The sequence below is a fragment of the Acanthisitta chloris genome, unplaced genomic scaffold (genome assembly GCF_000695815.1).
Source record: "Acanthisitta chloris isolate BGI_N310 unplaced genomic scaffold, ASM69581v1 scaffold20500, whole genome shotgun sequence".
Taxonomy (NCBI): domain Eukaryota; kingdom Metazoa; phylum Chordata; class Aves; order Passeriformes; family Acanthisittidae; genus Acanthisitta; species Acanthisitta chloris.
The window spans coordinates 15,114-42,953 of NW_008651340.1; the positions used below are offsets into that span (position 1 = coordinate 15,114).

The following is a 27,840-nucleotide window of genomic DNA, read 5'->3' on the forward strand; positions in this document are numbered from 1 at the left end:
GTTTTTCCTACTCAGGTGCTGAAGTGTCCAGTGGGTTTTGTGGCAAAATGCTTCTGTATACAAAGCCAAATGAAGCAAAAATGAGTTTCCCTGTTCTTATTAGCTAGACTTACTCTTAACACCAAATAGTAATGATCTTAAACTCAGCTTATGTGTGTATATGCACACTCGTGATTCTGCTGAGGTGTTATTTATAGCTGTACAGCACAGACGATTGCTTAAAGAAAGAGGAGTAATCAGGATGTTGTGGATGCTGGGTGCATGGTTTATATTTTTATGTAGAAGAATTAATCTATATGATGATCTGCAGTGCAGCAGTGCTCCTTCTGCTTGTCAGTTTTAGCAAAACAGGCAAAAAATGATCTAAGCATTTAATGCTGAGACTCGGCACAGGCACCATAAACTGCTGCTCACTCTTTCTTTACTCTCCTGTTATGAGTTTCTCTATACTACTTCAGTTTTGTACCTTGGGTATGTTATTAGTCTGCCAAGAACATGAGAGTTACAAGCCATCTTGATATGTGGTAATGGTGGTATAGATAAAACATAAAATGCAGTGAATTAATAGTTTGAGAAAAATCTAGATCTATTCTTTCAATACCAAGTACTATCACGAGCTAAGAGAAAAGAGGAGGAAATGCTTTTATGGTACTAACAAATAATATTGTCTGGCCCCAGCTGTTGGTCACGAGGGAGGTGGTAATTGTGTCTGCCCACCCACTGTGGAGGTTTTCACTAGCTAGTGATAGCAAAAAGTCCATTATGTGCAAGTGTTGAGGAAAGTGATTTCTGCCCTGGGTGTCACCTTTCCCCATGAGCACTACCTGGAGAGAACAGTGCATTGCAGTATTTGGCTTTGAGATTCTCAACACATCAAGGGAAAGACCTGTTTTTCCAGCCAAAGGCTGTGTGTCTCTGGTCAGTCTGCTGCTACTCTCCATGTGTTGCTGCCTTTGCTTAATCTGCATTGTGTTTCCTTTGAAATCAAAGTATAGATAGTGCTGGACTTCTCATGTTTGCTTGTTTTCTTACAAAATCTGTCTTGTTTACCTGTAGGTGTTCTGTATGGATGTGTGTGTTAACGCATTCAGTCCTTTCAAACAGTAATTGAAATCAAGGTGTAATAAATAGAGTTTAATTAAACAGAGGGACCTGTCGTGCTGCAGTGGGAACAGCCTATGATTTGGGAGTTGATTGCTACTGACTTGTGTTTTAAGCAAGGAAAGGGGTGTAAAGATTGACAGGAGAACTCATAGCTGTAACAAGGTAGCAGTTACAGGAGAGGAAGAATTTTTCTGTTCAGCAGTGAAAATCTGCAAGGCCAGGAAAAGAATGGCAGCAGGAGTTTAGGATTTAGAAAGTTCTCAGTCATTAAGCCATATGTTGTTGAGTACTACTGACTACTTCTGAAAGCTTCTAGAAACTCTCAAGTCATTGTTGGGCTGGAATTTACCAGCTAAAGTAGAAAACTCATTTTCTTGGGTCAGTGATACTATTGGAAAATAGATGAGGTTATTTTTTTGTGAATAAGGTGCCACAGGGTAAAAGGCCTTGAAATCTTTTTCCAATAGCTGATGGCTGTAAATTACAGAATTTTGCAATCAAAATGTTTTTATATGGAGACTGACTCAAATATTGCATTAATCTTGAAGCTCCCCTTTGGAAAGCCAAGGTGAAGCTCTGGAAAGGGAATAACTGGCAGCAGGAGGCTGGCTGAGTGTTCACTAGAATCAAACCAGAACCTTCCACTTCACCATATGGTTGACAGCTGCCCTGTTCCTATTTGTGATGATTTTCTGTGTTACACAGGATTGATTGGTGATGCTTAACTGCTTTTGAGCACTTGCATAACACTTGTAGCTGCTGTGTTTTTCCCAGTTATCTAAACTCCACAAGTTATACATGGAGTGGGTTGAAAAGCTGGTTTCACCCCACCCTTCCTCCTTGTGACATGTCCAGCACCAAGCCTAGGGGAGAGCAGGGTGTTTCTTAAATGCAGGCTTGGGAGGTTGAGCTTAGATTTCATGTAGAAAGTAATACATAACTTGAGGATAAGCACTTCGAGACTCAAGGCTGGGCAGACTTTTGTAATTTATGTATATTCCTTCCCTCTTCAGCTGTCAGAAGAGTCGCTGAGGTAACTGATCCTTTAGGCTGTGTGGTGTAAAGGGGGGCTGCTGCTTCCAAAGGATTTCCGAAGTAGGACAGAAAGCTGTGGGCTTGTCTGCCTCCATTCCTGGTAACCTCCACAGCAAAGGCGTGTGCTGGAAGGACCGTGATGCATGAGATCAGTGGTTATTAATACCATGTTTCTGATATGCGTGGAAGTTTTATCTGGGGAGTAAAGTGTGTTTTGGCAATAAGCCCCACACAAAGTAAATAATGTGGCCTTTGCATCTCTAGTTCTGACCTGCACTCTCTCCTTGTTTGCCTTCAAACAGAAGCCCTTTATTACTCGATTGTCTCACACTCTGCTTTTGTAAATTGCAGTCTCTAAGAAGAGATGTTTTCCTCCAGAAACTTCTAGATCATCTTACATGTTAAGTTCTTGTTGATCAGAATGGTCTGCAATGCTGGCTTTAGCTCTTTTGAGCTGTGTGTTTGGCCTTTTTACTTAATTGTAATTTGCCTTTGAAGAATTGTCATGTTGCATTAGAGCTTTTTACTGGATGAGCATTAATAGCTTTTCTCATTATTTCAGAGCCAACTGGATACTTCGAGTCCTCTTAACTGCTTTATGAAAGTCTGGACACAGCTACCCTCCTGTCTCAGTAACTCTATGGATAAGTGGTGTATTTTTCCACTACTCTGAGCAAAAGTCTCTGTGATTGTAAGTTTGCAGAGAAGACAGGTGTTTATCAGCTGATGCCCTTCCTTCAGGGAGGGCCACTGAAATCTCTGCTAAGGCTTGGTAACCCTGGAGAACCTGCAGACAGGTGGGAAGAAGCAGAGATGTTCTCCTTGAGCTTGAGTAGGTGGAAATTTTCAGCCCCCTGCTGTCACTGAACCTTCTGCAGTTCAAAGCCAATGGCTTTCTGCTGGTGTTTTTTTTTTTTTTTTTTTTCTGTGAAAGATACTCTTTAAATAGATTTGGCTGACTGTCAGGCTTAAAATCAAATGATTCAGATTAGGTAAGTGTTCACAAGATTTCATGTTTTAAGAGGCAGTCCACTAGAATTTTATGAAACCCACAAGCATTTTGGATAAGGAAGCTGGAGAACTGTTTGCTGTAAAGAGTATTTTCATGCCATATGAAGCTGTACTTGACCCCAGAAGCTTGCAAAGTCTCACTTTAGAGTGTTTCTGCAGAATGTGGTGTGTCCATGCCCCTTGTTGGTCTGAGCTGTTAATAGGAACATAGAGTGAGTTTGTTTTTGTGTTTCATGGGTTATTTATTGGTTTGAAAAGTCAGTATAAGAACATTTCTTTCTTCATAAAATTGTTCAGTTTTTTCCTTCCAGTCACTGTAGAAGCAGTTAGGCTGTCTGCTATTTCAGAAATGCCAACATCACCACTTCAGGGAGCTGTATTCCCAAATGGCAATTTGACCCATCAATATCCTGACTACAGTTTCTTCTAGTGGTTGGTAGGCCATACAAATACAGTGGTATTGACCAAAATTAGGTGTTTGTTGTGCTAGTTTGCTCACTGATCTGTCTAGTCTTTTTAAGTTTTGGTTTCCATTATCTTAGGGTGATCTCTCAGAAATGGCCTTCTTTGTGTCTTCTGGGAAACCCGTAGCATTTGATCAGGCTTGCTGTACCCATACTCTCTGAAGTAGTACATCTGTGGATTTGGGCAAACTTTTGGTTTTAGTCTTCACTTGCAAGATTATTTTGATGGTTTTTACTAGCAACTTTTAGCCAAACATTTGGATAATTACTTTTGTATCAGGTAAGAGGAAGGATTTCCCTGGTGTCTGAAAGAGCATTTATCATAACCTTTGCAGACTCTGAGTATATTTTCCAGCAGGGTTCTGGGAAGTTAGCCTAAGATCTCTGATACTCAGTCTTGTACAACTGTACAACACTTCAGAGACTGAGAGTTGTGCAACAGCAGAATGAAAACTAAGAAAGACCAGTATGAGTCTGTTGTGGGCATCAGCAGCACTGTGAGGTGCTCTCAGTTCCCAGTTCCTGGTTCCACCCAGAAGGCACAGGGAGCACAGAGCCAGGTAATTCAAGGTTCTTCTTTTAGAAGAAGACTGACAAATGGGTGTAAGCTTGACAGCAGAAGCATTACAGACTCTTCCTCTCCCCCTTTCTCTCAGCATAGTAATCAAGGCTGAGAAAATGTGTGCCTAAAGCAGAAAATTGTTTTCCTCCGTTGTCCCATTTGTACTGTCAAAAATTCTTGGCAATAGAGATGATTGGAAATCTGCCTTTTTGTATCATCCAGGTGTGCAAACAAACTTGTCCAGTATTTCTGGCTAGTGAAGAATCTCACAGAGAAGACATTGTCAAGAGGAAGAAGTCATGCCCTGTTGGGCTGTGCAGCAGCTGACTTCTGTCAGTGACCTCTTACCTTTGAGATCACTACGCTGTTCACTCTTTTCTTCATCCAGCCTCGTGGTTATTTGGTGTTGGGAACTCTTTCTGTCCCTCTACTTTTTTTCATCACCTTCACGATTGATTTTAAACTGACTTGCAAATCTGACTGCCTTTTGGCATGTCTAGTAAATTGAGGTCCTAATACTGAGAACTCCGCAATTAAATATAATTTAATCCATGCAGAAATTGGCAAATGTTTTCATCGTTGCGGCCACGTGGAGAAAGTATGTTCTCAAGACTCGAGTTCTGAAAACTCCCTCTAGCTGGCAACAGCCTTTGGATCAGTCAATGGGATAATTCTTGTTCTTCCTCACGGAATGAGCCATGCTGCCAGGAGCCATCAGGGTGAAAACTTTAACCAAAGTCCTTTGTCTTGGACAAGTCTGTCTGCCTTTCTTCTCTTTTTGTTATGAAAAATATTTAAATAAGTGATTTAAAAACCATTTCTCACCTGTTTAGACTTTCAGAGGTGGTGTGGCTTGTGAAGGGACGACTTGCCCTCTGCTCACCAGAAGAGGTGGTAGGATCTTGGGGGTGAGGAGTCTCTTTTCTAACATCACACACATTCACACATTGCAGCATTTACTTTGCTCTGTGTTTTGAAAGTTTCTTCAGAAACAGAAGTAATGAAAAATGAATTCTAGACCTCTGCTTTTATTTAATAGTGTGGTAAATATTTAATTGGTAGTTTCAGCCATACTTAGTGCTAAATGGAAGCATCTCCTTTCCTGACTGGGTTGTTCTTATTCAGCCATGTGCCTGGAATAGGGGTTCAAGCACTAGCCTAAGATGTTAGGAGAGACATGAGACTGCAGTGAGAGGTGTTGCACTTCCCCTCTCCCCCTTAAAATGAATAGTGCTAGTGGGACCTTGCCAGAGAACAAAGGATGCAACTTGAGATGTTATGTTTCTGTGTGAATGATTTGGGAAGGGAATGAACAGCACCTCGAGCTGTTCTGTGCTGTCTTGTAGAGTGCTGTGCTCTGCTGTCAGAGGACAGACTCGGGTTTCTTCAGGCCAGAAGTACATGTTGAGCCATGGCCAGCTCTGCTCTGGGATTGCATTGCTGGATGTGATGAGTGTGATGCCCCAATGCCTCTCTCATCTGCTGAGCCTGTCTCTGTGGCTGGGAGCCCTCCCTGCACCATGAAGAAAGCTGCTACCAAGTAGCATGCACTGATGGGAAGATCTAGAATGTTGGGTTTACTTTTTTATTATATACTTTTTTACGATATACTCTTGATATTTTTTTTATGTTTTACTTGCTCCTTGTTGTAACATTTGTATAACATGTATTTAACATGAGCTGTTACATAAGGTTGGTAAGCTTTTTTAGAGCCTGGCACAGTGTGAAGCTGCCTCCAGAGATCTGGTTTTGTCCTGTCTGGGTGGTTACCAGCTTAAGTGCTTTCTGCTTGTTCTTAGCTCTGCAAAGGTCTGTAGCCAAATGAGCAAACTGAACTTGCTCCTAGGAGTGATCATGGTGAACATGTGGTAAGAAGTCAGTTCTGCTAAGCCTGTACAGGTGCAGTGCAGGTTGTAAGCTTGCAGGTTAATGTGAGGGTTCAGGCCAGCTTGCAATAGTCTTGCTGCAATGACAGGTCAATCCTCTAGTCTGATTCTGGTTCCAAGACAATAAAAATCAACTAAAAAATGTATTCAGTTTGTCAGAACTGAGACAGCTTGGCTCTAAAAGTGCTGAAAATTTATAGCCCATTTTGAGAGCAGAATCTTGTTTTGAACCTGAAGTCCACTGAGTAGGTGCTGCTCTCAGCTGTGCATTTTGGGCACTTTTTGGATTGTATTTTTCATTTTTTGTAGGTGCTGTGGGAAGAAGCTGATGACTGTGCTTGGTTGAGTGGTTTTTGTGAGGCAGCACAGAGCCTGCCTGTCCTGGCTCATTCCGCGCAGCGTTCTGCTCTGTCTTGGCGGCACAGTCTTAGCCACTGCACCTATTGCAAGTGGTGTTGGTTTACAGAGATCCCTAAATTGTTGCTTGAAACTGAATTAGCTTGCACAGTATGGTTGGCTCATGGTTCATTAAGGGATGGAGCAAAGAAAGGGGACTGAGGCTGAAATTGCTCTGAAGTGAATGCTGTGCAGGTTCAGCACTCAGGAATGCTGTGCGACGGGCATGGTAATGGTCTGTGTCTGCAGGCTTGCAGCCACTTGGGAAAACTTTGCATGGCACACTGGCAACCAAGAAGACTGTTCATCTGTCTGTAGATATTTGCCTGCCTTAGAGCAATGCTGAGACTTTGTTAATATTTGTAGAATGAGTTTAATAGAAGTACAAACAAAATATTACTTAGAAGGGAATGTGTTAGGCTGCTGTAACACATTTGCAGATATTGAGAAAGTCTTTCTGTGTTTTGACAGGAGATGAAGAATTCATAATTGTGTGGAAGGTGAAAAACGTGCCCCCACAGACACCCAGGATATCTTTGTAAGGAATTATTCTTAGTTTATTTTTGCTGATGCACAAACTCTGCGTCTGTTTTGTAGTGACTTCATGCTGCAATTAATACTTCACTACATTTGAGTTAGTCACTTGTTATACCAACCATAATATGCAATTGCAGTTGTTATATGTATCAAAAATGGGATAATCTTAAATATGCAAATATCTGTAAATACAGGTAGGTTATGCTTGTGAGAACTTAAAAAAATATTTTGCCATGAATCTTGTAGTTCCTGTTTCCAGGAATTTTTTAAATAAAATTCTTCTTTTTGCATTTCCTCTGAGGTGAGGGGAAAAGTGAACCTGTGGTAGGAAGAGCAATTTTTATTGAATGTGTCTTCTGGCTTCTTCAGAAGCATCTGTCTTTTGGAAGACATTGCATGTGCCTGTAAGTAGGATTTCAGAGATGCACATAGGTTCTGATTAAGAAAATTTGGAGACTGGTTTGTTCTGGAGAGAGCTCTGGGCTGCTCAGTCAGGGATGAGCCTTGTGCCTTTGCCATCTTGGCCTTCCATGTTCAGTGCAATGCCCCAGTTCAAGGGGGACAGCATGCTGGCATGTGTTCATGGACCCACCAATCCTTGTACTACTGTCTGAATGAATAAGAGACCTTAAAGATTGACTGTTGTGTTTTAGTGTTTTAACCTAGCTTCCTTCTTAACCCTTCCAGTGTACCCCAGGCCCTCTTGCTCTTATGTGCTTTTTTCAGAATTCTCTGTTCTTTTCCATGGTGTTTTATTTTTTGGGTGGAGAAAGGTTTTTAGGGGTTTTTTTGCTTTGTCTCAGAAGATTCAGTGTGTTGTGGGAGGTGAGGCAACACTGGTCTTGGCAGAACACCACCAAACCAAGAGAGTAATTAAATGACGCAAGCCTTTGATTATTTTTCTCTCTCAAGCTTTCTGGCACGGCTGGGCATTCCGATTGCAAAAGGAGGATCAGGAGGAGAAATTTCTAAAGATCGTACGCAGAAATAGAAGAACTGTCGGAGACTTCTTGCTGCTTTCAAGCTCTTCACTCTCAAGTTCTGGAGCTGCTCCTTTTTCCCTTGTGAGCATAATGCCTCCTTCATCACCCAAGATAGATGTCACTGAAAGGGAGCTGCCAAAGTTTTATTTTGGTTTTGGTTTCTTTGCTCCCCTACTAATTGGATTTTTCCCATCTTCTGCAGGAGGATTATAGAAGGATTAGAGGAGCTGGGGTTTTGGGGTGTGGGAGGTAGCTGTTGTTTTTTTCCTCTTGATTCTGGGACCTCCTTGATTTGCCATTTGTTCCCTGAAGTTACTGCCTGTTTGGAAAAGGGAGAAGCAGCATAACAGATGAAGTTGCACGACCATGGATTCCTTCCCTTTGCAAACGTTGAATGTGGCTGCTTGTAAAAGAGGTTTTTGCATACATAAAATTAAGACTTGCATCCCAGGCTGGATTTAAAAGAAGCAAACTGCTTGTGTCCTGGTGAAAGGATAAGTACTGTTTAAACTAGAGTTTATAGAAGATTGGATGTTGTTGCAGTTTCAGATTTTTTTGAAAGGAAGGCTCTGATCAAGTCATACTCTGCCAGCCTAAACCTGAATATTCTACAGCTGAAACTGGAAGATGTCTTGGAAAAGAAGTTACTTTTCTGTGGGTCGGGGAAACGTACAGGGCATGTTCACTCCACGAAACACCACCTCAATAGCACCCAGTAAAGGTCTCAGCAATGAACCAGGACAGAACAGTTGCTTCCTGAATAGTGCACTACAGGTAAGAGCACAGAATAATAGGGATAAAAATATGTGTAGAAAATTATTTTGAAATAGTAGAATATTGCATAGCTTGCAGTATGTCTGCTCCTTAAAACTAAATTTAACTTTTTTGTTGAACCACTTAAGCTCAAGGTTTGATAATACCTTTTTATGTAGTTCAGTTTTCTGATTTGTAGCTTAGTTTAAATGACTGAGTCTTTACCTTTTGGTTTAGAAGAAAAAACTTTCCTGATGTCAAAATGCAGTGGAGGGATGTGGCTGCTATATGGGTATTGTCACCCTTTAGATGGTGACTGATGGTTAAGGTTCAGTCATTCTGGCTGCAGGGGTTAAAACCCCTTCTCCCCATTAGTTTCCATCCCTTCATATGACTTGTCCGTGTGGCACAGACTATCTCACTCTGAGTTTGTCCTTCTATTTTTATTTTTTTTTTCCATGGGCCCAGTCAGGTGCTTGACTAATTTCAGGCTTCCAGATAGCCCCCAGTGCTAATAATACTACTGTGTATACCAACAACTCTCAATAGGCTTAATATGTTAGAAAATACAAGGCTAGGTACAAAGAGAAGTTATAATAAGAAAAGTGGAATTTCCAGTGATGTTTTGCATTAATTCCATGTGTTAAGCTGTAAAGTGTAATCACTAATTGCATCCTAATACTGTGTTACTGAACCTGGATCAGAACTAAGTAGATCCTGGCACCAGCAGCATACCATACATGAAGATGAAAGCATATGACCTGGTCTTTAGTCTCCTACAGAAAATGTTTTCTTCTAAAGCTTGAGAGAGGTAGAATACTAAAAATATTAACAATCCAAGCTGAATTAAAAAAAGAAGCAAGAAGCTAATAATTTGATCAAATACATACTTCTAGGGTTTATCTTAATAGAACACTCAGTGTTAGTCTGAGATGCTCTCAAATGTTTGTTGCTCCTTACTTCTAAGAATTTCTGTAAACATTCAAGATAAACTCCAAAGACAAGTACATAAAAAAAATTGGACACATTCCTAAACGTAATTTTTTTGTGCTTTTGTAAAGTCTGCAGTAGTTCTTCAGGAATGTTGTGTGTAATCAGATGGTTCCAAGGCTTATGTTGCCTCCCAGGCCTGTAAGTATAGGGAGAGGTGGAGCATAAACATAGCCATGACAATTCTGAAGTTTTGGGGCGCTTTACAGATTATATTTAAAAATGAGTTTATTTAATTGAATATCTCATTTTGGGTAACATTTGTGTTTAGGTAACAAATTGTTCCAGCTGGAAGCACTTCTTGAAACCAGCACAGCTTTTTTCAGGATGCTAAATTTTTTGAGCTCTGGACAAATTCATCAGAGAAAAGAAGTTTGGTTCCTCTGTTTGTGCTAATGAAGCATTTAGCCAGTCACATGTCCTCCTGGACCTTGGTGCTCTCTCCGGAACCTGGCAGGACGTGATTTAGGTCAGGGCTTCTTTCAGAGCGAGCTCCCACCTTCTGAAAGGCTCTGTGGTTTGCAAGAAAGTTCAGTTACTGTTAGCTGAAGCTGAAATAGCCAGTGCTGACCACATTTATACCTGAAGAGCTGACTGTGGAACACCTTGGAGATTGGTGTTGTTGCTGTTTTACAGATAGGAAGTCAGATAGTTCCCCAGGAGTGCACAGATTGAGGAGAGGGAGGAACTGAAGAATTAAACCTGGTGCTGTTAGAGCAAGTATCTGTGCTCGCTGTTGCTAGCAGAGCATAGAAAAGCCTGCTTGGTTTGCTGTGCTGTGACACTATCTGGTCACATACCTGGTATTCCCACCACACCTGTCCTGAGAGAAAGGAACAACTGCCCAAACAGGTTCGGGTTAGCAATCTGCCAGTAATCGTGGCACGTAAGTGCACTTACTAATGGTAACGTTGGGCATAACGGCTTTTCCTGGTTTGCTTGCAGGAGCCCATTAATGTATATGCTGTTGAAGCTCCATGTTTCTGGTGGTGGGGCTTTTGCTCAGAACAAGAAAGCTGCATAGGAGGTGGAAGAACAGGAGAGGTTTGGCCTCAGCAGTTGATGAGGTGTCCTTGGCAGCTCTGCCCAGCCTCATGGTGCGGCTGCGCAGCGTCCGGCCATGGTGCCAGCAGGGGCAGCACTCAGGACAAGTGCTGTTTAAGCTGGCACTGCCACCTGGAGAAAGCAGTGAGTTGTCTAATCTTAAAAGCACATGGCAGGAAATTCAGAGGGATGTCCTACTGTCAATTCACACGTAGAGGTTACAGCTAAGGAAGAAAGTTAAGAACGTCAACTTGCAGTTAGATACAAGTCATCCCTTTTTAAAGATGATGTTCACTGACGACATTAGTGTACTTCTGGGATGATTTAGCATGTGCAATTTAAATCAGAGCTTTATGCAGCATTTTATTTAATATATTCATATAATTGTCTGTGCCTCTTTTTACGTTTCAGGTCCTCTGGCACTTGGACATTTTCCGCCGCAGTTTCCGGCAAATCACAACGCACAAATGTATGGGCGATTCTTGCATCTTCTGTGCTCTTAAGGTAAAAGTTAGAAATAAATTGAAAAGCATTTAAAAAAGAATAGAACAGAAATATTTCTGGTATTAATATGTCTAATCAAACTTGCATCTGAAAATTTGTGAGAGCAAAGGTAAATCTGATAGCTGCTGGTCCAAGGCCCTTATAGTACTGTTGCTAAAATATGCTCAAGCCAAAAACTTAGGAAAATACTGTCAGTAAAGTTTCAGATACAAGGCCTCCTGTCAGTGGTGTGCAGGTCATTGTGAGCCTCCATTAGTTCAAGATTAGTTCAGGCAGTAAAATATAAATTAGCCTTTTTTTTTCCCAGTTTACCCCTTGGTGTATAAATATAGTACTGTCTAAGAATACTATGCTCATCAGCCTTTACTTTCCCTTTAGAGGTACTTTAAACTTCAACATGGAAAAAACCATTTCGCTTTAAGCCTTTCTGTTCAAAACTGTTGATTATGTAAGACTAAAAGGCTGTTTTCAACTGTAAATATTGATGTCTGCATTAAGTGGCTTAGCTCTTTGTAGTCTCTGTTTTGAAAAACATCAATTCTGTTTGTAGATGCAGATACAATAGCTGTTGTAGAGCCTGCCTGGACAGTAAGATGTAGATCCTCTGATTCTGAGTACTGCTATGTACTTCAGTAAATTGTGCAATGCTGTGTCTCCATTTGTCTCTACCAATCACTTTGTAGCACTTCTGGGTTTTTTGTGGCCTCTGTTCTAAGTTTTGCAACTTCAAGCCCACGGCTTCTTGTGGGAGAAATGGATGTGATGCAAACATGATGAAAATACCAGCTTTAATCTTCCTGAGCAGTGATTTTTCTTTCTGAAATTGAGACTGAGACATTTGCTTTGATCACAAATGGGTGGTAAAGTCTAACTAAATATATAAATTCATTGTGGGAGAATTTATTGTGTTGTGAATTCTGTGTGCAGTAACGAAAAGGACAGACAGCATGTCTTATAAATATAGAAAAATAAGGAGTTCAAGGTTTAAATTAAGATCATCTGAAGTTCACAGGCAATATCTGTGGTATAATAGCTGTCTTGCAACTGTTCAGTGACTTTACAGGTGCTCTGGTAGAGACAGACGTGAAATGAGTTATTTAGTGAGGTTTTGGATTGTTGAGGGGTTTTCCCTTGCTAGTGAGCACCAAAGAGGAGACTGTTAAAGCATGAAATAAGAGGAGTAATTTCCTTCTGAAGGGAAATTTGTCTTAAGACGTATCTGCTGAAATGATGAGACAGGATGATATTTACAGCCGTACCATCAGAAGAGGATATAGCAGTGGGTTAGGAGCAAGATAGCACATGCAAACTGAGAAGTACAGGTATCCAGACAAAGAAAAGATGGAGTATTGAATACTTCCCTTTCCTTATAGGGAAGTGGCAAGACTTAATCATGGTCTGATTTGAGTTTATTAGGTTCAATGGGACAAATAATTTCAAGGTATTTTGGGTCAATGGAAGTGGATCCCCAGGTATTGCCAAGTGGTTGCTGGCATTCTTTGTTAGCTGAGATGAGGACAGAAGGGAAAGGATTTAGGACATTACCATGAATGTAAGCTTTGCTGTTCTGAGGTTTAGTGTAGCAGCAAGATATTGGAGGAAATACCAGGAGGTCATACAGGTTCTGCCATTAAGGAAAGTTGACTCTCAATTCTGCATCTGAGTCCATGTTTGAATATGAAGATAACAGTTAAAAGTCTTCTGTATGAGAGTGCTGAAAAAGAGGGAGGGGGTGAAAGGATATTACAGGAAAAAGGAGATGATGAACCTTTGTGGAGCTGGTCTTGAAAGATGAACTCTGGACAAAGATGCATGTGGATTGGCAGTACCAGAATGGGAGGGAAAGTACTACAGTAAGATTGGAAGGTAACAGGATCTCTGGAATATATGTATTAAAAGCAGAGATTGGGTCAAAGAGTGTTTAGCTTGGTTGGTAAAATTTTTGCTTTTGATGTCCTGCTGTGTGCACTGTGCTATTATAAACTTGGAAGTGACAGGTAGAGTGGCAGAATTCACAAATTGTATGCCTGCAGCCATATGCTTATTTTTTAAATTAAGCAGCCTTTGACAAAGTTGCTGCTCTCTCTTTTCATTCCCCAATATCTGCAATGTTTTTTTGGTGCATTTTTGTTGGGTGTTTCTTTTTGTTGTTGTCATTGTTTGCTTATGGGGTTTGTTTCCTATCTGAAGTTCTCAACAGTGCTATGCTTAGCTGGAAGTTGTTATAACCCTTAGTTTCCAACAGAGTTATAATGTTGCACCAAATCCTGTACTACTTTTGCACATTTTATGAAACTTGCACCTGGTTGTGTGCAGAATTTCTGTGGCTCACAAAACTCAATGTACAATGAAAAACTCCAAAGAATGCATAAACAAGAAAAAGGTTATCTAGACAATATGGGCAGTAACCAGTACTTGAAAAAGTAAAACGAATTCCAACTGGATCCAACTGTTGGTGTGGGTACGTAAATATTTGAAAATTTCACCCATTTTTTGTGTTATCAAGTCAAATAATAGGTGAGTAATAAAGGCTGTCACTTAATTCTAAGTGAAACTGGGGATGTAAACCTCCCTTCACCCTCCCAAAGAACTCTGAACACCAGAAACATAGGTTGTCTTGCTTATATACATTAAAAAGCTAGGGGATGCACACAAGGTACAACCCCAAACCATGGAGGTGGTCACATTCACAAACTCCTTGAGCAGGCAGTGAAAGGGGGAAGAGGCTGTCTAAGGTATTTACTTGTTCTCTGCTGCCCTCTGGATCAGTGTTTTCAAACTGCTCTTTTATTTTCCTCCTGCAAAAGTCTTGTCTGTCTGGTACATGGTATATGTAAACTTGTTTAAGACAAATGGGATAATGTGCTTAATGTGCACCTAGTACTTCAAGCATCACCAAGAGCATGTTTTGTGTCCCGGTGCAGCAGATCATCCTCTCCCTTCTGTGCTCATCTGTTCCCCTGCCCCAGCTCTCCTTTCTGCTCTGGAAGTCTTTAACTGTTGTCCTGCCAGGGTAATGCTGGCTCAGCCTCCAGGTCTTTGACATCCTCTTTCTCTTGAATCTTGCCTTAGGCTTTGCTAAGATGAGGGAGAAGATATGGCTGGATCCAGTGGGAACACAAGAATTTGAAGCTCTATACCATGTGAAAATCTCCCATTAGGGTCTGGGGAGAGGTAATTAGCCTTGCATGCTGTCAGGTGGATCTGCCCAAAATTCCTGTCCAGACCAAGCAGGGTGGAGGCAGGACATGTTTACTCCCCTTCAGAGCATGCTGGCATGTTCAGATTCCAGCCTGGCCTGGGAAAGGGACAATACTTGGGGGGAGCAGTCTGTGTCATGTCCCCCCACTCCGCTTCAGGGTCCTTTCACGAGATCCCTGATGCCTCCTGTGTTGTGCAGAGAGGGTTCATGCTCTTCTCCAGCTTGAAATGCTGTTCTAAGGGCAGCATCCTCTTTAGAGGAAGATAAGTCTTCACTAAGCTAAATTTAGCCTTTGCATAACACCAAAGAAGTTTTATTTTTTCCATGCTTTCTTGGCTTGCTGCAACTCTTTCTAGGGATTCTGATGTCATACACAGTGTTTACTGTAAATGCTCAGCTAGTTCTCTAAATATGACTTGTCATTTTAAATGTGGGATTATCCGACCGTGATGTCATACCTGATATCAAATCACGTTTTATTTTTGTACCACATTGAAGACTTCCATTGCACAAATTCTTGAAGGGGTTTTAAAACTTGGTGTCTTACCTGACTGTGTTTGTGTGGCTACAAAATGAACCTTGAAATCATTCCAGACAGGTTCATTGGTTATTTTGAAGGAACCTTGAGTCAAAAGCTATAGAAAGCCAAGGGAGAGCTGCAGACTCTGTGCTGGAATCCCAAACACTGTTCCTTAAGATGTGACATGATTAAATATTTTTTTCAGTACACAAGCTGTCCTTACCACTATGTGGTTTGCCTGCTGCAACACTGGAACAGCTTTTTGATTTATTATTGATGTTGAAGTCTCCTATGTTTTGGTTTATTTTCCTTTTTCTCCAGTATGATTTTGCTTTGGTGTTTGTTTATCACAGCTGGAAGAAGGCAGGAAGGGGGAAATCCGTCCACTGTACTGAGCATGCCACAGAGAGTTTGTTCTCCTTCCAGGGATTGTACTTGGAGCTTCATAGTGCTGGGATATAGGACAGAGTGTTTTTTGTAGGTTGCAGAGAAGAATGCTCTATTGATTGATACATTCCAGTAGGGTTGGTATGTTCTGCAGTTTTGTCATGTGCAACAAAAGCAGGAAGAATGTGAATTTTTGGTGTAGAAATGATGTTATCTGAGGTGAAAAACTGAGAACAGTAAGGTTTTAGAGCCCTTTAAAGAAGGAGAATAGCTATAGTTGGTGGTTCTGAGTAGCCACTTGCCTAAAATCGAGTGATTTGTTAGGAAATGTTCACTATGTGGCTGAGGCAGTAATAGGTGAGTTGCAAAGATTCTTTTGTGCTTTTTTCAAATCATGGTAGTATTTCACAGTAAAACAGTAGTCAAAATACATAAGATAATTACTTGTATTATTTAAACATTTTTCTTCAGTTGGCGCTTGCAGCTAACTGCCTGCCAAATAAACCAGCGGCAAGTACAGTTTCCTGAGTTAATAAACTGGTAATTGAAGCTTCCAATAACAATTGCCTTTTTTGATCTTGATCAAGCAGTTAATAAAGCGTTGCCTAGTAGATGGACACATTCTGTGATTTGGGTTTCTTTTCCTGCCACCCTCCTAAATAACACTTGTGGAAAACATTACTTTTATTTGAGTAGCCAAGGAGTATCTGACCTTACTGTCTGTATTGGGGACCTTACGTTGATGTTCAGGGTACAGTGCGAGTACAAATGGAAGGTACACTAAAAGAAAAGGATAAATGGAAATCTAAGTTGATTGTTATCAGACTTGGGATTTTGGAAAGAGATCCCAAGACACAAAACCAAATAGAGCTAGAATTGATTGCACCCTTGAAGGTGAAATTAACATGAGAAAATGTGGGGAAGAAGTGTGGGCTAGTGGAAATACTGTGGGTGGAGGGTGATGTGTTTGGATGGGAGAAAAGAGATTTGTAGCAGCCAGAGTTTTTATTGAAAACAGATTGTTGTACTGAGTAAGAGGCTTCATTGGAAGAGCTAGGATCTGGAGACAAGAGAAAAGGTGCCCTGAATGGAATGGAGTAAGACAGGCATGTTATTGAAGTGGAGAGAAAGTTTAAAAAAAAATAATGCAGACAAAAACCCTCCACCAAACCCAGAAACAGCTGGTTGGTGGTGATTAGCAGGAATAATGTGGACATGTTGAGCAGTGAGAGAAGGATGAGGATTGGCCGTGTTCATGTTTGTAGGCAGAAATTATTAATGTAGGGAATACTAAGGCATTTGTGGGGGACATGTTTTGTTCTTTGAAAGAAATGCCACACCACTGGAGCTGCATCGATATCCCATCCAGAAGAAACTTCTGCATAATGCTGGAAGGGAATAATTAGTTCTCAGAAAGCTGCCAAGGACACAACTCAAATTTACAGTGCATGAACACTGATCTGATTCAGTAGCTTTTGCCTGTTGTCTTCAGCCATCAATTTATTCTTATGTCAGCCTGCTGCATGCTTGATTAAAAAGTCACATGTGCATGTATATCAAGTTTGTTTTGTTTCATCAGTGTGGTTGGTTACACACTGCCGGTGTCAGTTTACCCCAAATAAATGGAATACTTCTTTCCTAGGGAGGAAGTTGATTCCAAACACTGTCAAAGATTATTTGGAGCAAATTTTGTAAACTATGAGGGGATTCACAGATATTGCAACTTTCAAATCATTAAAATTTAAAAGAAATCCCAAGAACTCATGTCAATCCCATTAATTACCTCAGAGAATACTTGTCTTCATTCTTTAAACTGAGTGAAGAACCACCTGGTTTATAATCATGCATGTGAATTTCAGCACACTGAAAGAGAGCCAGGTTTTCACTTGAAGAGTTGTATGATAAATGTTCCTTGTCTCAAACCTTGGCTGTTTTTCTTTGAAGGTTTAGAAAGTTTATATTGATCCCCAATACTTCCCAAAGTGGAGGTTGTTATTTTGGAAGCCCACGGACTCTGCAAGGCTTTGTTCTGAGGCCCAGCTGGGTAGTAGAAAGGACATGAAGCTTCCAGTTAAAAAGCTAGGAAAAAGCCTTCTGAATGGGAAAAATCCAAGTGAGGCCCTACAATAGATTCCCTGGGATAGTTAAAGAATTTCCAAGTTTGGATGCAGCTGAGAGCAAGTCAAGAAAAGATCAACTATGTAATTGATCTTGACCTGGTGTTTGGGGACTATATGCAACTAGATGGACTTCAGGAATTTATTGGTCTTAAAGAACATTTGTGCTTCCTAATTTTGTTGTCTCTGCTGCCCTTTCCAGACCTCTGAAGATCTGTAGGGAAGGGGAAGTGGAGGGAGATGGTTTTTTTTTTTCATATAGACCTCAGGTGTGCAGCATAAGCAGAACACAGGCTTCCTATCTGAAAAATCCCTTACTCACATTGTTCTCTCTCTTGGCTCATAGCCTTACCAACATGACAGAAACAGGTCCTCAGTGTAGAAATCAAAGTACCATAATTAATGCAATATTAGTAATTTCTTAGATTTTGTTTAACTTGATTTTAGTTACTAAAACTGGTAAAATAGGAGAAACTTCTCTTTTTCACGAAGCTCATAGCAGTGTTCATTCATAGGAACATATGCCGCTGTTAGGGATACACTCATTTGTGTTGGAATGGAACCATTGAGAGAGATGATCAGTGCAGTGAACACACTGGTGGTGTTTGCACTTCTCTTCAATTTCAGTTGAAGACATTTTTGAAAGAGAACAAAGTTCGAGTGTTTCATATATAAAGTTCCAGAAGCACTTGGAGGAAACGTGTCATGAGAACTCCTGGGGCAGAATCAGCATTGCTTTCCTGGTCTGCACCCAGCTGGCTTTCATACCTGTATATGGAACAAATGTTGTAGTGATTAACAGTATCACTCACGGGCAAGACCTTAAATTAAGGAGAGAGATCTGACTTAGATAATTTAAAGTGATGAAACTGCAGGAAATGCCACACCTGTCCATCTAAGGCTGAGAGACAAGAAAGACCTGTTCTGAACAGGAGCAAATAACCTATCTTGACAAATAAAGGGGAAACAACACCCCCAACCCGCACAAGAAAAAAAAAAAAACAAACCAAAATTCCAGACCAAAACTCATAAATGACCAAACTCACCTATGTTCAAGGTGCTTTTGGCTCCATTTGAGGTGCTTTTTGGGCTCTCCACAAGCACTGTGGTCCAACATGCTCTGAACAGCACTGGGCAATGACATGATAAGATTTGATCTTTATTAGGTTAAAATGCACAATTACTGGTTTTAAGACTTTTTAAAATTATAATCTAAATAAGACTCTAGCATTGTGCACTGTCATTACAAATTTGAGGAAACATTCTTCCATATAATATTGGGATCTTTTGCTTCCTGATTATTGCATTCTTCACAGAATTCTTTGACATTACTGAATTATTTTTTGTTCCATGGTAAGTATAGTGTTTCTTCAAGGATGGAAATTTAGAAGAAAAGTTTGCTTGCTTCTCCTTTTACCTAGTTAGAGCCTGCATTGATTCCTACCCTCCAAGAGTGCTGAATGATTTCAGGCTTCCCATGGAATCAAACCAGGTCTCACCATCCATTCCTGGCAGTGAAGTTGTAGACCAGTTGCTAGACAAGGGGCTCAGTTTCCAGGTCTCTGAAGTGAGATTGATGATAACCAGAATAAACACATTCTTAAAACAGTCATGAATATTTTCAAGTGTTCTTAAATCATTTAGTGTGAAGTACTGAAGTAGGATGGAATTATGTTTCGTTGCCCTTTTGTTATTTTTTTGAGGTTCACTGAAATGAGAAAATTCCCTAATGAAACATGAAACTTGTTCAGTTATCAGAGTGACAGAAATGGCAATCGCGTTTAAGTACAGAGACTTTGTCAGTGTTTCAGTTTTTGTATGTGTATGTATAAAAGGTAACTGAGGAGAGGCATTGTCTGTAATTCATGGAGTGTGAGCCTGATTGCCTCACAGCCTGCTCTTCATCACCACTTTTCTCATCATCCTTTGGTATTCTAATAAAGGCAATATTAGAAGAGCTACGGGCTTCAGCACAGAGGGTCCTCACCCATGAATGAGCACCATGAGGACCTTAATAAAAGTAGCAGCAAAGGGAGAGGGGCATTTTACATCTCTCTTAGATAAAACATGTCAACACTAAATTGTACCATTCCTATGGACAGAGATGGCAGGGGCACAGAGGTTGGTTTGCTGGCTGTGCAGTGGCAGCTGTTCTGCACTCTGCCAGCTTCCTCAAAGCAGGCAAGGCTGTACTGTTTGCCAGACCTCCCAGTTTGCCTTCTCATTTCCTGACAAGAAACAAGTAAGAATAGTTAAAGGAGAGAAAAGCTCAGATTATTTCCACTTAATATAGACCCCAAGCATGCTGGGGAGAAGCTTTCTGTAATTAAGGGAGGAAGTGATACATGGATCATCATCACTGCAGATTAGTATAGATTCGAAAGAAAACCAAACAAACCAGTTTGGTTTTTTCCTTGTTTTACTAAGTTTAGAAGGCAGAAAAGCCAACTGGTGCATACTTGAAGGGGATCCTTTTTTCCCCTCTTGCAGTAAGAATTGAGCTTTTCCACAGTCTTTAGGGAAATTGTGAGGAAAGTTTTATAGGAAAGGACAAGGAGAATTTCGAGGTTGACATTGATGAAGATGATTGCTTGTCATATGAAATGAGGTAGAAAGTAGAGCAGAGTGGTGATGGAGACACAGTGATGATGTATGGAAATAAGAGCTGGATGATTTTTACTTAAAGTGAGGATCCTGCATACAGAATTATGTTCCTGTTTTTGTAGGAGGGCACAGTGAAAGTTAGATAATTGTTCAGAAGGTGTTTTGGATATTTCACACACATGTGCACACACATGCACCAAATAAATGCGGGGTTTTAATCAGCTGGGAATATGAACTGAAGTTTCATGCATATAAGCCACGCTTGAGACAATAATGTGTCTTTACAGAACTACTCATGCTTGCAAATGGTTACCCAGGTGATGTATGAGTTAGTTATGAAAATGCAGGTTTATGGCAGCAAGTGAACAGCTGGACATAGAGAGGAGCTGCTGTTTGTGCCTTTTCCCTCCTGCATGCTAACACAAAAATCCTCTAATTCTTACCCACTTGGACTTGTGGAAGGTAAATTCTTTAAAGTGTGCAGTTAGCAAGTTGGGGCTGTTGCAGAGTGAAGACATTTGGAAAGAATTGCTTACAAGATGAAAGAAAGCAGCATCTGTAAGAGGAAAGTTACTGAGCTGGAAGTGAGAAAGTTAACTGGAGAGGGAGAAACAGGAATAAAAAGTGAGGAAGTTTTGGTATTCATTGTATTTGCTTCAGGAGTCAGTTTTGGAGAAAGATCTAAGGGGGATTGGCACTGAAGGAAATTTACTCTCTTGGATAAGCTCCCTACCCTCCCTTGGGTGTGTGAAAGGAAAGGAAGAAATAGACCAAGGTGCATATGATTTCAAAGGAGGAACTTAGAGGATTTTCTCCTGTAGTCCATGTACAATACAAATATCTGTGTGTTGCTTGGTCAAAGCAAATTAAATGTTTGTGGTTTGTTTACAGATAACTTGAGTCATATTTGGAAAATAGAGTACCTTAATGATCTTTTTGTGTTTTCACTAGGGTATCTTCAACCAGTTTCAGTGTAGCAGTGAGAAGGTGCTTCCTTCTGATGCCCTGCGCACTGCTCTTGCAAAGACATTTCAGGATGAGCAACGCTTCCAGCTGGGCATCATGGATGATGCAGCTGAATGTTTTGTGAGTATAACTGAAAGATGATTTGACAGACACAGATGTGTTCCCCTACTACACAACCTTCCCTGTTTTTTTCCCCCCCTCTTTTTCTTCCTCTCTGTTTCTCCTTTCCCCAAATTGCAACAGATTTTCATGTGTGATCCCCAAGCTAATGGTTTGGAAATGGAAATAACAGTGTTAACCATTTTTACAGTTACTTTTGCATATGTAGTGCTTGCACTCTGAAATGTGATATGAATTGTAAAAAAATAGACTGTCTGCAGCGTGGCCCAAGTGTGTTTGTATACTTGGTTGTTAACAAAGATGGTAATTCTTGACCAAGGTATAAACATATTGGATTTTTACTACTGCAAGGTAAAGCTTTTCTCAGGTAAAGCACCTATCATAGTGGAATCCTTTCCACATGTTGAATCTTTCATTTCTCATACCTGCCTAATTTGACACTTGCACTGAAGGAGATAAATGCATATAGCCATTGTAGTTCTCTGAAACTAAGTGGCCTGGTAACAAATGGGCTTATGATAACCCAACATACCCTGTGTCTGTAGAATACTAATATAGCAAAATAGTAGTTCAGTGAGCTTGCTTATAATGGAAGTAGATCATACCATAATGCTTAAAGTGCAAAAAATTACAGCAGCTCACCCAGGAGCCCCTGTGAGGACAGTTATGTCAGATTGCTGTATGCAGTCCAGCACTTGAACAGAGTTCTGTATGTAGTAGAGCACAGGGGTTTTTCATTTAGTTTCTTCCTTGAGAAAGCTAACCAGAATAGCCCATCAAATACTGCTGTGGGAGTGCCCACAAGCAGATTTGTTAAGCTGCATGTACTGGCACAAGAACAGTTGCAATGGGTGCAGGTTCCTTTTTGAGGTTTTGTTTTAAGGCAGAGATACTTGCATAGCTTTTCACTTAGTTAACCTTTTCATCCCTAAAAGCAGAGATGTGATTTCAATGGCAGAAGTGCTTAGATTCTAAAATTCAAGGGAGATTGTATAAGGTCAGAACTGTTTTGCCTATTAATTAATTTTGACCTGTTTATTGCAGACCTATAAACCATTGAGGCAGATAATAGTGACAGTGAAAAGTGTGCTGCTGGAAGAGGTGTCAGTAGACTTCTGGCACCCACAGATTCATGTCAGCATTAATCAGTGGGAGGAGGGAAGGTCTTGGGACAAGAATCCCTGGGAACTTGAAAACAGATGGAGATCTATGAAATAATGTATATAAAATGTTCGGTGCTTTTATTTCATACAGAATTCCCCCACTTTTTGATGGAGTGTAAATTATGTGTATATTTCAAGGCCCTGTGGAACGAAGAGGTCAATTTAAGTTACTTTGTGTTGAGGAGAAGTCAGGAGCTTGTTACATTGGGTCAAATCCATTGCTGCTTGAGAACTGGACAGAAAAATCAGCATCAGAATCTTCAGCAGTGCTAGTAAATAAAATAAATGGTTACCTAACATACTGTTTCAAATCAGAAGTGGAGACCAATTTCTTTATTATCAAAGAAATACAAACTTCTTTGTTTTCAAAACAGCTTTCACAAATTTGCAGGAGCCTTTTGTCTCTGTAAATAACACTTAAAACACTACTGCATCTGACATGCTTTTGTGATTTTTATCTTAACTTTTGTCTGCATTTGAAATTATCTAATGCTTTTTTTGCCTTTTCTTCTTTGGCTAGGAAAACCTGTTAATGCGAATTCACTTCCACATTGCAGATGAGACAAAGGAAGATATTTGCACTGCACCACATTGTGTTTCCCATCAGAAGTTTGCGATGACCTTATTTGAACAGGTAAGGTAATATGTGCTTTACACAAACCACCAGTTCTCGAGTTTAATGTCTTCATTCCTAAAATATGAATTATTACCATGGTAAAGAAATACACAAGCAGAAGTGTTGCTGTGGAAATACCTGTTCAATCTTGTCAGTGTATTATATTTTCTTTTCTTTCTCTTTAGTGTGTTTGTACCAGCTGTGGTGCCACCTCTGACCCGTTACCTTTCATCCAGATGGTACATTATATTTCCACAACCTCGCTCTGGTGAGTTGAGATTTTCACAAGGATTTACTTTCCCTGTCTTTCTTTTTTCTTTTCTTTTTTCTTTCCATATTGGTATTGCAATTTGATTTTTATCATCACAAGATTAAATGTCCAGAATATGGTCTGTTCAAAGTTGGAGGAGCTTTGATAACTGTGATAAAGAACACTAGGATTTAGTGAAGCAGAAGATGGCAATTTAAGCATGGATCAGTGTGTCTGCTTGTTTATGATTCTGAATCTTGACAACTGTAGTGGCAAGGATTCATGTATATTTTGAAAGACCTTAATACGTGAGCGGGTGGTTTTAAGAAGACAGATAAGAAAAACAAAATTATGTTGGAAAGGACCTTTGGACATCTATTCCATCCTCCTGTTCAAAGCAGGGCTAACTTCAAAGCTGAATCAGTCTGCTTGGGATTTTGTGCAACTGAGTTTTGAATGTGTTTAAGGACAAAAATTCCATTACTTCTCTGGGCTGCCTGTTCCAGTTCTTAACAACTCAGTGTGAAGTTCTTCTTTCCTTACATCTAGTGAGATTTCCCTTGCTGTGTCTTCTGCCTCTTGTCCTTTCTCTGTTTGCCTGTGCAAAGAGTCTGGCTTATGTTCAGCTTGTCTGCCAGCATTTTGTGGTGTTGCTCTTCAGCCATTCAGTGCCCAGGCAGCACTGCTGCACTGAGTGTTCTCTGTCCAAGGTGCAAGACTTTGCATTTTTCTTTACTGAATTTCATGAGGTTTCTGTCACCTCATTTCTCACACCTGTTGAGATCCTTCTGGATGGCAGCGTTCCATATCTGGGTATTGACTTCTCCATCCAGTTTAGTGTCATCTGTAGACTTGGTGTGTTTGTATTCTGATTCATCATTCCATGCCAACATTCCATTGATAATGAAAATGTTAAATAGCTCCAGCCCGAGTATTAACCCCTGAGGAGCACAACCCTTGACTGGCTGCTGTTTGTTTGGATCCTCTGAGCCTGAAGGTCCAGCTAGGTTTTTGTCTGCATTGTGTTCTACCTGTGTAGTCCACACCTCCCAGTTTGGCCACAAGAATGCTGTAGATGACTTGGAAACCTTGCTAGAGACCAAATGATACTAACTGCTCTTGCCTCCTTAGCAGAACCCATCATGTGATAGAAGATAAATCAAGTAGGTCAGACATGGCTTGCCCTTGGTAAATCCATGCTGGCTGCTCTGACTCACCTTCTTGTCCTTCATATGCCTGGAGTTGATTTCCAAGAGGATTGATTTGGTCTGTCATCGCCCCAGGAGCAAGACTGACCAGTCTGTAGTTCCTCAAATCCTCTGTCTTGTTGTTTTTAGTTATTGGGTAACTGCCCTGGTCACCATGAGCTTTCATTAAAGGGGGTGGTGCACAGAGCATTAGCTCTATAGCAGATTGTTGGAACTAATGCTAGAGAAGTCACCTTTTAATAGATGGTTGCTCAGTTAAAAGCTGCTTAAACCTGATGGAGGCAGGAGTCTGTTATTCATTCTGTCTTGACTTTTTTTTTGTTATTTAGAACTTCTCTCTCATGTGAGACCTGCAGTTAGAGAGCCTGAAAAAAACTGTTGTAAAAACAGCTTGTTGCTCTTCTCATGCAGATCTCTTGAAAGCTCCCACTTTACCAGTGTACCAGGAGTGCTGTAAAGCTTTCCCCCTTGTGGCTGCTGCCTGCTGTTCCATGGAGCTGTAGTTTTTCATTAGGTTCCAGCAGACACTGTATCAGAACATTATTTGTAGGAAAAATGGGAAAATAATTATGTAAATGGTATTTTATATGAAATATGAAATATCTCAATAAATCCTAAGTTGTGCATTATTTTAAAAGCACCTATACATGGTAATACATTTGCCTATGAAACCATTTTGAGTTTAAATGTGCTTTGAACACTAGTATTCTTGTGTCCATGTTGTCGTCCTTTGACTTGGACAGTGAGATAAATTGGGTACTGTGGTATTTTTTGTTGGTAGTGTATTGTTAAGGATGTGCTTTACTGTGTTACTTTACTAGGATTGTGGCTATTGAAGGGAAGCATTTGAGATCAAGTATTTATCAAAATGCTGAAGTTTGCTTTTAAGTTGCAAATTTTAAGCCAGACAACAATCTGTTTTTATTTTGACTTCTACTTGTTTTCTCTTTGCAGTATCATGATGGAGTAATAATTCACACTTAATTATGTGTTTTTCTGTCCTACAATGTTAAATTAAATATAAAAAGTATTGTGTATTTTAAGGTTCTTAATATTTGAGTGAAATATACAGTGACTTAGTGTGGGTTTGTATTTTTACTTTATTATTAAACTTCTGTTTTCCATGCTTTCTCTATCCTGAAGCAATCAAGCTATTTGTATGCTGGAGAGGCGAGAGAAACCAACTCCAGATATGTTTGGAGAGCTGCTACAGAATGCCAGCACTATGGGAGACCTGCGAAACTGCCCAGTTAGTATCCTGAGTTTTCTTCGGGTTTGAATTCAGTATCTCGCAGTAACTCAGTGAAGGAAGGGAAAAATTCGTGATGTTGAGTGCTTCTTTGACTAGACATAAGGGTTTGGAACAGGAATAGAATTTGGATGGAAACTAAAAATGAATGTTTCTCAGAGAGTTAGTAACCACAAAAAAAGTGTGATGAGGGTGAATGGTTTGGAAATGCTTGCACTGCTCCCTGGGAATGGCCATGCAGTTCATTCCTGTTCAAGCCTGTGTTGCTGCTAGAGGTACCTGTCATATGCTTGCTGTTCAACTTCACTGGAGAACTGGTGAGGCCTCCAACACTGGCATTACATGAAGCTGCAGTTGTGCTTCTATGATGAAAGTTCTTGGATCTTAATGAAAGAAATTGGAATAACAAACCATTTGGAGGCTGTATCTTTTAATAGGAGATTCCTGTGTGTTGGCAATGGTTTTGGTTGGCTAGGCTTTTTAGAACAACATTCCTGCAGTTTAGTTTCTCCAGTTACTGTTTTTGTTGAGGGTGTGTACTTCATTGGTAATAATAGCATGAGGAAAGCACTTATTTCCTGTAATATCTTCCCAGCAGCACCGCACTAGGGCACAGATGGCAGAACCTTTGTACCAGTCACTGTCATCATGGGTACAAAACCTTTCTTTTTCTTTGCCTAGATGAGCTTCCGTTCAACTTCTTTACTACCTTTCAGTTGGAATAAATTGAACTGTTGTCCAAACTGCTGTACCTGCAGCATGCAGCCAAAATGTTGGTCAGAAGGGAAAAGAACTCACTGCCAAAGAACATCCTGACAGTGAAGGGCTTATAGACTATAAAGGATATCTGCAAGAGGTACTCCAAAGGCAGGAATCATCACAGAAAATTTGAGGGAGTATTGGTTGGTTTGTTCTGAGTGACATTTGGTGTCCAGAGTGCAGGAGACCCTGACCAGAATTGCAGGCTATAGTTGCTGTGAGTGATGACTGGTGTTCAGCCACTTCAAAACGAGTACTGCGTGTGTCCAGTTAATAGTCACGGGCTGCTGTTCTTAAAGAGGTTCCATTCTGTTATGCAGTAAAAGTCTAATCAAATTCACCTGAATTAAAGCTGTCTATCAGTTGAGTTAAGAAAAAAAAAATTTTCACATGAATGTAAAATGCTTATTTGATATCTATATATCATAAGGGTTAGATTTGTAAATCTAGATTTCTAAAGCAAGAGCTTGATATCTTGTTTTGCCTTTTAATTTCAGTATGTTCCGATCCCAGGCTTTAGATAAGTGTGCAAGAAGAGTTATCATCAAACTTTTTTGCATATTGATTAATAGGTAGGGCAGGAAACAGCTGCATTATTAGTGCTTCATGTAGTGCTACTGTTCGGCACATTACCAGTCCTGAGTGAAGCAGTGCAGGCTCTTAACAGCAATGGCTTGTGTACCTGCTCCCTGGGGCAGTGTGTTTCCATTTTATACCTGCTCCACCCACCTCTTCAGTTTATAACTCTGAAGCATTCGCTTTTAGTCTCCACTGAAACATTCCCCCCCCCTTTATTGGCAAATAGTGGCTCACGCAAGTAAAAGAAGCTGAGATATTGTATTGTCATTCAAAAGATTCCTATGAGACCAGCTATTTAATAACCAAAGCATGGGAAATTTAATAGAAGTACATTCTTTGTCAGGGCAAACTGCTATTTAGCTGTGAAATAATCAGTTGGATAAAATTGCTTACCAGCATTTGCTGCCCCTTGCTTTTTCTACTCGGGAAATTCTTCTGTTGCGGCTTAGCTAAGGGTGGCCTCAAAGTCATGCAAGGGAAGCTTTTCATCAGGATTCCATGTTCCTCCTGTCATGCTGAAAATGCTGCTGTTAGCTACCTGAAGCAAAGAAGACAGTTTGAGAGTAAGATACATTTGTTGTGAGGTAATTCACGGGACTGCTTGTACTTTGAATGACCTTTGCAAAATACATGTGAAGAAAGTAATCTTAACGTTTTACAACCTCATACCTACTTTTAAACATCCCAGTCCTCTATGGTTTCTTTTACTTTGTCATTTTTGTCTCTCATTGATGATGGAGACTAAAGTTCTGGTTCATTTTCTAGATTGCTGTGGGAAAGAAATGCTTTATGATCTCTTCCCTGGTTGAAGTATCAGAAATTATTATGTAT

General features: G+C 40.3%; 1 protein-coding gene across 1 annotated transcript; it reads left to right on the plus strand.

Moving 5' to 3' along the window:
• Positions 1 to 8,483: 8,483 nt before the first annotated feature.
• Positions 8,484 to 25,671, plus strand: LOC103800557 (inactive ubiquitin carboxyl-terminal hydrolase 54-like; the record flags this gene model as incomplete). The annotated part of the gene is made up of 6 exons (XM_009072939.1): positions 8,484 to 8,752; positions 11,177 to 11,269; positions 21,051 to 21,185; positions 22,869 to 22,982; positions 23,150 to 23,232; positions 25,566 to 25,671. Coding segments are annotated over exons 1-6 (678 nt in total), but the record flags the coding sequence as incomplete, so codon positions are not given.
• Positions 25,672 to 27,840: the final 2,169 nt, after the last annotated feature.